At 44.6% G+C, this 11,678-nt stretch overlaps 1 protein-coding gene across 1 annotated transcript in view; it reads left to right on the top strand.

The window, feature by feature from the left end:
• Positions 1-11,678, top strand: part of GON4L (gon-4-like (C. elegans)) — a 292,893-nt gene that overhangs the window by 26,399 nt on the left and 254,816 nt on the right. The window contains exon 3 of the mRNA XM_011928504.1: positions 10,251-10,442. Within this exon, the coding sequence (XP_011783894.1) occupies positions 10,251-10,442 (192 nt within the window). The remainder of the gene's footprint in view (positions 1-10,250; positions 10,443-11,678) is intronic.

Below are 11,678 nucleotides of genomic sequence, written 5' to 3'. Positions count from 1 at the left end.
CAAAAAAAAAAAAAAAATTTGAAAACAAGTTTTATTTACCAAAGGACTCATGTGAAAAGCATTTGGACTTTATTAAAGATAGCTGGATTTAAATTATTTCTGACAATTTTGAAACCTGTTCACATGGCTAAACTTTGTTTTTTCTAATAGGTAATCCAAGGAAACTGTAGACTAGAATTTGGGTAAGGTAGTTTTCATAACATTTTATTTTAAAAACCTCTTTTATGCTTTTTTTTCCCTTCAGCTTCAGAGGAGGAGGAGATGATTAAAAAGGGCAGGAAAGAGAAAGAGGGAAAGGAAGCAGAGTGGGGGATGAGGGTACCTTTCCCTTTGTTTCTCTGGTGGGAGAGAGAGAAAGAGAGAGAGCAAGCCAGAATACTCATTGACGGATGAAGGGGCACCTTACTATGACAACTTCAAGATCAGAGATCTTGGACCCAAGACCTTGGGACCGTCCCAGGGTGGGACTCTAACCCACAATCCTAGAGAGACATGACCAGTAGAAGTATAATAAAAGAAGACAGAAGAGGTGGAAAGGGAAAGGAAGCTAGGAAAAACAGGCTCCTGTAACAGCAAATGTGAATTGGGAAAGAGAGGAGTTGTTGTTCAGGGGATGTCCTTGGAGTCCCTGAGACAGTGGAGAACTCACCCATCAGTGGAGACACCAAAAAAAGTGTCCAGGCGGCTGCTTTTCTGTATTGCAGGGAGTCATCATCAGGTCAGAGGGTCAGGGCCTCCAAAAAAATGGGCTTGAACAGGGTAGCTCATTTGGGACCCTCATTTTGAGCAGAAAGAAAAACAGACAGGAAGAGACCTGTTGCAGAAAAGAAAATTTATGATTTTAGGAGGGACTAGAAGAAGTTGCTGAAGTGGGTGCAGTGACTAAGAGAGTAAGGAAAAAATGAAACGGCACCAAATGCTGAAAAACCTGGAGTATCTAGACATTGGCCAGTGAGGGTCCCCATACCAGATGCTGAAAACCTGGGAGCATCTGGGGGTGGCCAACAGTGAGGCTCAAAGACATGAGACCTAACACAGATGGGGCCACAGAACAGTGTGACTCTGACATCCCAGAGTCAGCACAAAGGAATACCTCTCAAAATAACAAAAGCCTGCCTTACATGGAATAGAAGCAACTATGCAAGTTGCCAAAACAGAGACTACAAACATGACAACAGGATAAACATACGCATGCATTTAGGCACTAAGAGCAGAAAAGTAAAATGACAGGTCATTAGAAGCTAAAGAGAAAGGTCCAAGAGAGAAGGTGACAAAGTATTACAAAGGACTTAGATGCCCAGGTGTGCTTCTGTCTGGGGCACCCAGATGATGGGGGACAACGAACTGCCTGACAACCTAGAGACACCATTCCCATTTCCTGATTGATTTGAAAAGGTACAGGGAGAGAGAAGAGAGTGAAAGAGAAAGTAAATCAGTTAACACCACATTGGCCAGGCGTGGTGGCTCACGCCTGTAATCCCAGCTCTTTGGGAGGCCGAGGCGGGCGGATCACAAGGTCAGATTGAGACCATCCTGGCTAACACGGTGAAACCCGGTCCCTACTAAAAATACAAAAAAATTAGCTGGGCGTGGTGGCGGGCACCTGTAGTCCCAGCTACTTGAGAGGCTGAGGCAGGAGAATGGCGTGAACCCGGGAGGCGGAGCTTGCAGTGAGCCGAGATCGCCCCACTGCACTCCAGCCTGGGTGGCAGAGCGAGACTCCTTCTCAAAGAAAAAAAAAAAAACTGCTGTCATTAAGAACACCACATCGGCCAGGCGTGGTGGCTCACACCTGTAATCCCAGCACTTTGGGATGCTGAGGCGGGTGGATCACGAGGTCAGGAGTTCAAGACCCACCTGGCCAATTTGTCTACTAAAAATAGAGAAATTAGCCAGGCATGGTGGCAGACACCTGTCATCCCAGCTACTCGGGAGGCTGAAGCAGTAGAATCGCTTGAACCCGGGAGGCAGAGGTTGCAGTGAACTGAGATCGTGCCATAGCACTCCACCCTGGGCGGCAGAGCAAGATGCCGTCTCAAAAAAACCCCCCAAAACAAAACACACATTGAGGGGGAACAAAGGGGACACTCACGTTTTCGTGGAGGCCAAATGGTGCCAGTCAGTCTTTGGGTTCAAGCAATTCTTGTGCCTCAGCTTCCCAAGTACCTGGGATTACAGGCGTGCATCACCATGGCTGGCTAATTTTTTGTATTTTTAGTAGAGCCAGGGTTTTGCCGTGTTGCCCAGGCTAGTATCGAACTCCTGAGCTCAGGCAATCCACCTGTCTTGGCCTCCCAAAGTGCTAGGATTACAGGCGTGAGCCACAGTGCTCAACCCAATCAGTTTTAATTTAGGGTCTGGCTAAAGGTCTCCCTCAGTTCCCTTTGGCTTATTATTGGTGCCTTCATAGTCACCAAAGAATGATGCAGGTCAACCCCAAATTGGGGCTCAGCCCAGGAGGGTTCTTGGCTTTGCACTGGAAGGAATCATGACTGAGCCAACAGAGTGAATTGAAAGTAAGTTTATTAGAGAAACAGAGGAAGGGAAATGGCTGCTCCATAAGAAAGAGAAGTAGCAGCAGCAGCAGCAGCAGCCCTGTGGATTGCTGGCTAGCTGTATATATACAAAGACAACAAGGAAAAAATATGTAACGGTGCCAAATGTCAAAATACCCAGAGTATCCGGGCATCAGCCCATGAGAGTCCCCATACCAAATACCGAAAATCCCAGAGCATCTGGGGGTGGCCAACAGTGACCCCCCAAAGGCATGAGATCTATATAGCCATATATATATGGCTATACTTTGATTATATGCTAAATAAGGGGCGGATTGTTACTGGATTTTCTGGAAAAGGGGTGAGGAGTTCCTGGAACTGAGAGTCCCTCCCCTTTTAAACCATATAAGGTAACATCTGGGGGTTGGCATGGCATTTGTAAACTGTCATGGTGCTGGTGGGAGGTTCTTTTAGCATGCAGATGTAAGGAGGACAACCAGAGATGGCTTTCATCACCATCTTGCTTTTAGCTGGTTTTGGCCAGTTTTTTGATCAGCTCTTGTTTTGTTCAGCGGGGTCTTTTGAACAGTGCTTGGAAAACAAGTCCTGCTGATCTCCTACCTCAAATGGAATGTGAGGTGACAATAGGGCCAGCAAGCAAAAATAGAACTCTGAGACTGAAATTTAGTAAGAGGCAAGGACTAGAAATGTTCACAGTGTTAGTCATGGTTCTTCTCCATGGAAACAGACATGGAGGGGGAAGAACAGTGGATTAAAGAAAACCTTGCATTGAGGAAGAAGATAAATAACAGAGAAGGAACAACTGGAGAAGTAGTAGTAAAAGTGAAAAGAGGAAGGAGTGCTTTAAGAACAAGGTACTTTAAAATTTAGTAGCAAAGGAGGGATAAGGATAATGCCTGAGAAAAAGGTTACATTTGAAGATTGATGATCTTGGAGAGTAGATTCAGGAGTTTGTTGAGGAAAGGACATTATATGAAGGATTTAAAGAGGAAGGAATGGGGCTAGGAACAGTGGCTCACACCTGTAATCCCAACACTTTGGAAGGCCAAGATGTGGGGATCTTGTGGCCAGGAGTTCAAGAACAGCCTGGGCAACATAGCTAGGTTCCATCTCTACAGAAAACTTTTTTTTTTCTTTTTGAGATGGAGTCTTTCTCTGTTGCCCAGGCTGGAGTGCAGTGGCACAGTCTCAGCTCACTGTAAGCTCTGCCGCCCGGTTTCAAGCGATTCTCCTGCCTCAGCCTCCTGAGTAGCTGGGACTACAGGCGCCTGCCACCACACCCAGCTAATTTTTTGTATTTTTAGTGGAGAAAGGGTTTTAACGTGTTAGCCAGGATGGTCTCCATCTCCTGACCTCGTGATCTGTCCTCCTCGGCCTCCTAAAGTGCTGGGATTACAGGCGTGAGCCACCGTACCCAGCCTTCGTTCCTTTTTTTGTGGTGGAGGAATGGGCAATGATAAATAGCTAGAGAAGGCAGCAAGATTATTGAATATTTTTTCAAGATAAGTTGTCAGAAGGAACTGGGAGAAATTATAAGATTAAAATGCTAGAGAAGGAATGGATAAATAACTATGGGTTCATAGTCACTCAGTTATTGATAAGTGTAATTAAGAGATATTTAAAATCAGTTTACAGATATCCAGATTTAGATAAACATTTATTGTTTAGTATTATCTGTGATATCACTCCCCTTCATTAATCTGGAGAATTAAAAATTGATTCTACTACTTTGCACTTTGATTAGTTGTATATACAAGTAATAGCAATAAAAGTACACTGTGAGAGTCTCTCCAGAATTTTTCTTTAAGTAACTTTTTTATTTTTTGTAACACAAAACAGAGAGGAAGAAAGAAAGATTGACAGTTCATATATATCTACTTTGGAAAATATTGAAAACTTCAAAGGAGAAAATAAAAATCACCTGTAACCCTGCTGTTTAGTACAAGTTCTTTTTGTTGTTTTACTTTATTTTAAATAACATTTTAGTTTTGTCATTATGAATGCAGCAGCATCATATACACTGTAGAAAAAAATGAAAATACTGCATAGATAAGATAGTTGGATTATTTTGAAGTATTGATATTTTGTTACAATTGATACCTTTTTTTGTTGTTGTTTGTTTGTTTTTTGAGACGGAGTCTTGCTGTGTCACCCAGGCTGGAGTGCAGTGGCGTGATCTCGGTTCACTGCAACCTCTGCTTCCTGGGTTCAGGCATTTCTCCTGCCTCAGCCTCCCAAGTAGCTGGGATTACAGGCTCCTGCCACCACACCTGGCTAATTTTTGTATTTTCAGTAGAGATGGGGTTTCCCTATGTTGGTCGGGCTGGTCTCGAACTCCTGACCTTGTGATCCACCTGTCTAGGCCTCTGAAAGTGCTGGGATTATGGTGTGAGCCACTGCGCCTGGCGATACATTGTTAAATCATGTTTCTTTTTTCTTTTCTTTTCTTTCTTTTTTTTTTTTTTGAGAAGGAGTCTCACTGTGTTGCCCAGGTTGGAGTGTAGTGGCATGATCTTAGCTCACTGCAACCTTCACCACCTCAGCTCAGGTGAGCTGTCAGATAAGTTGACTCAGCCTCCCGAGTAGCTGGGATTACAGGCACGTGCCACTGCACCTGGCTAATTTTTGTATTTTTAGTAGAGACAGGGTTTTGCCATGTTGGCCAGACTCGTCTTGAACTCCTGATCTCAAGTGATCCACCCACCTCGGCCTTCCAAAGTGTTGGGATTACAGGCTGGAGTGCAGTGGCACGATGTCGGCTCACTGCAAGCTCTGCCTTCTGGGTTTGCATTGCCCAGCCTAAATCATGTTTCTTGACTGCAGGTGTTAGTGTTTAAACTTTTTTTTTTTTTTTTAAAGAGATGAAGTCTCACTCTGTCATCCAGGCTATAGTCCAGTGGTACAATCATAGCTCACTGCAGCTTCTAACTCCTGGGCTGAAATGATCCTACCAAGTCACTGGGACTGTAGGCAGGAGCCACACCATCCAGCTAAAAAAAGCTGGGACTGCAAACCTGCACGACCACACCCAGCTGCTGCTTTTTTTTTTTTTTTTTGACTTTTGGCAGACACAAGGTCTCTATAAGTTGCCCAGCATGGAAATGTTTTTTGTTTGTTTGTTTAACAGGTGAGGTCTCATAATTCACTGCAACCTAGAATTCCTGGCCTTAAGTGATCCTGCTGCCTCAGCCTCCTAAAGTGCTGGGATTACAGGTGTGAGCCACTGGGCTTAGCTAGAAATGACTTTTTATTTATTTATTTATTTATTTTTAGAGATACAGAGTCTTACTGTGTAGCCCAGGCTAGAGTGCAGTAGTACAGTAATGGCTCACTACAACCTCTAACTCTTGACTTCAAGTAATCCTCCTGCCTTGGCCTCCCAAAACGCTGGAATTACAGGCATGAAGCCACAAATGACTTTTTTTTTTAGACAGGGTCCCGCTGTGTTACCTAGGCTGGAGTACAGCAGTGTTACCTAAGCTGGAGTACAGCGATGTGATCGCGGCTTACTGTTGCCTTGACCTCCCAGGCTCAAGTGACTCTCCCACCTCAGCCTCCCAAGTAGCCAGGACTACAGGTGCGCACTTCCATGCCTGGCTGATTTTTGTATTTTTTGTCAAGACAGTGTTTCACCACATTAGCCAGGCTGGTGTCAAACTCCTGAGCTCAAGTGACCTGTGCACCTCAACCTCCCAAAGTGCTGGGATTACAGCCGTGAGCCACCATGCCCAGCCCATAAATGACTTTTTAAACAAGCATACAAGAACTTTAAAATCTAAGCAAGTATTGCCCCTCAAAACACAGAGGTTCACTTTGGTAGGCAGAGCCTCTTCTACTGACGTTTTTACTACTTAAAAAATATTTGGGGTCAGGCATGGTGGCTCACACCTATCCCTGTACATTGGGAGGCTGAGGTGGGAGGATTGCTTAAGGGCAGGAGTACAATACCAGACGTGGCAACATAGTGAGACCCCATCTCTAAAAAAAAAAAATGAAATAAAATAAAATTAGCTGGGCATGGTGGCAGGAACCTGTAGTCTTAGCTACTTGGGAGGCTGAGGCGGAAGGATCACTTGAACCCAGGAGGTTGAGGCCGGAGTGAGCTGAGATCACACAACTGCACTCCAGCCTAGGGGACAGAGCAAGACCCTGTCTCAGCAACAACAAAGAATTGGAACTACTTGACCAAGCGCAGTGGCTCGTGCTTGTAATCCCAGCACTTTGGGAGGCGGAGGTGGGCGGATCACCTGAGGTCAGGAGTTCGAGACCAGCCTGACCAACATAGAGAAACCCCATCTCTACTAAAAATACAAAATTAGCTGGGTGTGGTGGTACATCCCTGTAATCCCAGCTACTCAGAAGGCTGAGCCAGAAGAATCTCTTGAATCCGGGAGGCGGAGGTTGCAGTGAGCCAAGATCGTGCCATTGCACTCCAGCTTGGGCAACAAGAGTGGAACTCTGTCTCAAGAAAAAAAAAAAAATACAAGAAAAAAATTGGAACTACTTTTTAAACTGTCCCTGCAGGACTGGGTGCGTTGGCTCATGCCTATAATCCCACCACTTTGGGAGGCCTAGTGGGGTGGATTACTTGAGGTCAGGAGTTTGAGACCAGCCTGGCTAACATGGTAGAACCCTGTCTCTACTAAAAATACAAAAATTAGCCAGGCGTGGTGACATACGCCTGTAATCCCAGCTACTTGGGAGGCTGAGGCAGGAGAATTGCTTGAGCCTGGGAGGTGGAGGTTGCAGTGACCCAAGATCGTGCCACTGTACTTCAGCCTGACCCACAGAGCGAGACTCTGTCTAGAAAAAAAAAAAAAACTGTCCCTGCAAACACATTATCAGCTGCACCACAAAATCATTTTTCATACTCTACATAGAGGAAATGTTCCTTTTTTCTACAACCTTTTTTTCTCTCTGACTCCACAATGCTTTTCAATTTAATTCCCCTTCCCTGAGCCCTTTAGGACCCCACCTTCCTTTATAGATATTCTGGATGCTAAAAGACCTCAGAAAGAGAAGCTGAGCAGGGTAAGAGAAATAGAGAAAGCAAAACCTTATTCAGAGCATATCTGTAACTTATTTACTGCCAACCTAAGAACTCTGTGTTGATAACATCAAAATTATTTTTTTTTAATTTATATTTATTTGTTTATTTTTTGGAGACAGTGCCTCACTCTGTCGCCCAGGCTGGAATGTAGTGGTGTGACCTCAGCTCACTGCAACCTCTGCCTCCTGGGTTCAGGTGATTCTTGTGCCTCCTGAATAGCTGGGATTACAGGCACCCGCCACTACGCCTGGCTAATTTTTTGTATTTTAGTAGAGACGAGGTTTCACCATGTTACCCAGCGTGGTCTCAAACTCCTGAGCTCAGGCAATTCGCCCACCTTAGCCTCCCAAAGTGCTGGGATTACAGGTGTGAACCACCACAGCTGGCCGATCATAACATCAAAATTAGCTGAGAACAGTACAAATCAGCTAATTATAAGCTAAAATCATGCTACTCAGGAGGCAAAGAAAGAAGAAGCATAAGTGGAAATTAGGGTATGTAAGTCAAATTCAGAAGAACAAGTAAAATTCTATTAGAATAAACACCATTAAAACAGAAGATTTAGCTGGACGGTGTGATGGAAGTAAGCTATAACAATGCCACTGCACTCCAGGCTAGGCGACAGAGTGAGACCCAAGTATAAAGACTGTGTGTTTTGAAAGAAAATGTTCAACTAAGTAGTACACAAACTAGGGAAAAAATTTGGAACTAGAACAAGTACACAGTGAAAATTTAGGCGTCCTTTCACTCTGTACTCTTGCTCCCCAAGTCCTCTTCCCAGGTAACTTTTAAACAATTTTTTTGTGTATAGTCCAGGGATATTCTGTATATATGCAAGCTATTTCCTTGATAGCCTGATTTCTGATGTTTACTTTTTACTTTTTTTTTTTTTTTGATACAGAGTCTCGCTCTGTCACCCAGGCTGGAGTTTAATGGCTCAATCTCGGCACACTGCAACCTCCACCTCCTGGGTTCAACATGGTCTCCTACCTCAGCCTCCCAAGTAGCTGGGATTACAGGTGCCCGCCACCATGCCTGGCTAATTTTTTGTATTTTTAGTAGAGATGGGGTTTTGCCATGTTGGCCAAGCTGGTCTCGAACTCCTGTCCTCAAGTGATCCACCCATCTCAGCCTCCCAAAGTGCTGGGATTACAGGCATGAGCCATTGTGCCCAGCATTCTTTTTTTGTTTGTTTGTTTTGTTTGAGATGGAGTTTCACTCTGTTGCCCAGGCTGGAGTGAAGCGGCCCTGTCTTGGCTCACTGCAACCTCTGCCTCCCAGGTTCAAGCGATTCTCCTGCCTTAGCCTCCCAAGTAACTGGGATTACAGGTGCCTGCCACCATGCCTAGCTTATTTTTGTGTTTTTTTTTTACAGCCAAGGTTTCATCATGTTGGCCAGGCTGGTCTCCAACTCCTGACCTCAAGTGATCTGCCTACCTCAGCCTCCCAAAGTGCTGAGATTACAGATGTGAGCCACTGTGCCCAGCCTACTTTTAATACTACATGAATATTTGTGTGTGTGTGTGTGTGTGTGTGTGAGAGAGAGAGAGAGAGAGACAGTATGACACCAGGCTGGTCTGACACCCAGGCTGGAGTGCAATGGCATGATCACAGCTCACTGCAGCCTTGAACTCCAGGGCCCAAGTGATTCTCCCACCACACCCTCCTAAGTAGCTGGGACCACAGGTGTGTATCACCACACCCAGCTAATTTTAGAGCCCCTCACTTTTGTAGAGACAAGGTGTCTCCTTATGTTGCCCAGGCTGGTCCCAAACTCCTGGATCCTGGCCCAAGCAATCTTCCTGCCTTGGCTTCCCAAAGTAATGGGATTACAGGTGTGAGCCACCTGGCCTAGCCTAATTTTTAAAAATTTTTATTTTTAGTAGAGACAAAGCCTCGATATGTTGCTCAGACTGGTCTCAAACTCCTGGGTTCCAGTGATGCTCCTGCCTCGGCCTCCCAAAGTGCTGGGATTATAGTCATGAGCCATGTAATGACTATAAGCACCTGGCTTTTTTTTTTTTTTTGCACGACAGGGTCTTGCTGCATTGCCCAGTCTGGAGTGCAGTGGTGCAGTCATATCTCCCTGTAACCTCAAAATCCTGGCCTCAAGCCATCCTCCCAGCTCAGCTCCCCAAATAACTAGGACTATAAGCATGCACCATCACCCCTTTTTTCTTTGTCTTTTTAATGCTATCCTCACCTACTTCCCCGACAAAGGGAGTGTTTATGAAGTGTTGAGGTGAGAAAGTTGTCTAATGGACTGTAGAAGCATATATTTACAATTTTATGGTGACAATTACTCTTCTGCTCTGTCAAATTGATTTACAAAGTCAGGGCATTTTATAATTATATCTGATGAAATGTAGTTTTAATGGTCATCTATATAAAATGTCATCAGGGATTTCCTCTATAATTATGAGTCTGATTTTTCGTAGGAAAAAATGCAAAACTGAAAGCATGTTAGAAACAAAAAGGCCTTAGCAATTACCTAGTTTATTTCCCTGACTTTACAGATGAGTAAATTGGATCTGAGCTTTGATTTAAGAAAGGAAAATGCCTGTATAGTATATGCTTAACTCATGAAGTTGTCTACCTAGAAAGACTATAATAAGACGCTGAATTTTACAACAGAGTATGATTCAGAATGGTCAAAGTGTGGAGCAATATTTGTGATTCTTCAGGGAAACCTCAAATGCATTCTGAAGGGGAGATACCTTCACTGCCATCAGGCAGCCAATCTGCAAAACCAGTAAGCCAGCCCAGGAAATCAACCCAGCCAGATGTTTGTGCCTCTCCTCAAGAAAAGCCACTCAGGACTCTGTTTCACCAACCTGAGGAAGAGATAGAAGATGGTGGACTCTTCATTCCAATGGGTAGGCTTTCTTCTTTTTAATTAAATGAAACATCTTTATTGAAGTATAATATGTAGAAAACTGCACATATCCTAAGATATCCTGAATTCACTATATTTTCACCAATTTAATACACCCTTGTAAGCAGGACCCAGATCAAGATACAGAATGTTATCAGTACCCAGAAGTCCATCTTGTCTTCCCTTTCAATTACTCTCTACCCATAGGTTAACCACTATCCTGATGCCTAGTAGCATATATTGGTTCAATTTTTTTTTTTTTTTTTCCTTTTGAGACGGAGTTTCGTTCTTCGCTGGAGTACAGGGGCGTGATCTCGGCTCACTGCAACTGTTGCCTCCTGGGTTCAAACGATTCTCCTGCCTCAGCCTCCAGAGTGGCTGGGATTACAGGCACCTGCCATTACACCCGGCTAATTTTTGTGTTTTTGGTAGAGACATGGTTTTGCTATGTTGGCCAGGCTGGTCTCGAACTCCTGACTTCAGGTGATCCAACCACCTTGGCTGCACAAAGTGCTGGGATTACAGGCCAGTTGTTTTGTCTTTTTGTCTTTTATTTGAATGGAATCATGTGTGTACATTTTATAACTGCCGTTTGTTTTTTTTCTTTGAAGACAGGGTCTCACTCTGTCACTCAGACTGGGGTGTAGTGGTGCCATCACAGCTCACTGTGGCCTTGACCTCCTGGGTTAAAGTGATCTTTTTGTCTCAGCCCTGAGTAGCTGGGACTGTAAGCGCGTGCTGTCACAGCCAGCTAATATTTTTTTTCTTTTTTTTTGAGACAGGATCTCGCTTTGTTGCCCAGGCTGTTGGAATGCAATGGCTTGATCTCAGCTCACTGCAACCTCCACCTCCTGGGTTCAAGCAATTCTCCTGCTTCAGCATCCCTAGTAGCTGGGATTACAGGCGCCTGCCATCATGCCCAGCTAATGTTTGTTTTTTTTGTAGAGGCGGGGTTTCACCATGTTGGCCATGCTGGTCTTGAACTCCTGACCTCAAGTGATCTGTCTGTCTTGGCTTTCCAAGGTGCTGGGGTTACAGGCATGAGCCACTGCACCCGGCCCAGCCAGCTAATTAAAAATTTTTATTTTTGTAGAGATGGAGCCCCACTGTCTCAACTCCTGTGCTCAACTGATCCTCTTGCCTCGGCCTCCCAAAGTGTTGGGATGACAGGCGTGAGCCACCGTGCCTGGCATTGTGACTGCGTTTATTCTCTCAATGTTTTTTTTTTTTTTTTTTT

The sequence above is a fragment of the Colobus angolensis genome, unplaced genomic scaffold (assembly GCF_000951035.1).
Source record: "Colobus angolensis palliatus isolate OR3802 unplaced genomic scaffold, Cang.pa_1.0 Scaffold77, whole genome shotgun sequence".
NCBI lineage: Eukaryota > Metazoa > Chordata > Mammalia > Primates > Cercopithecidae > Colobus > Colobus angolensis.
Note: the sequence above shows the minus strand (reverse complement) of the source record. Positions and strands in the feature narration are given on the sequence as shown.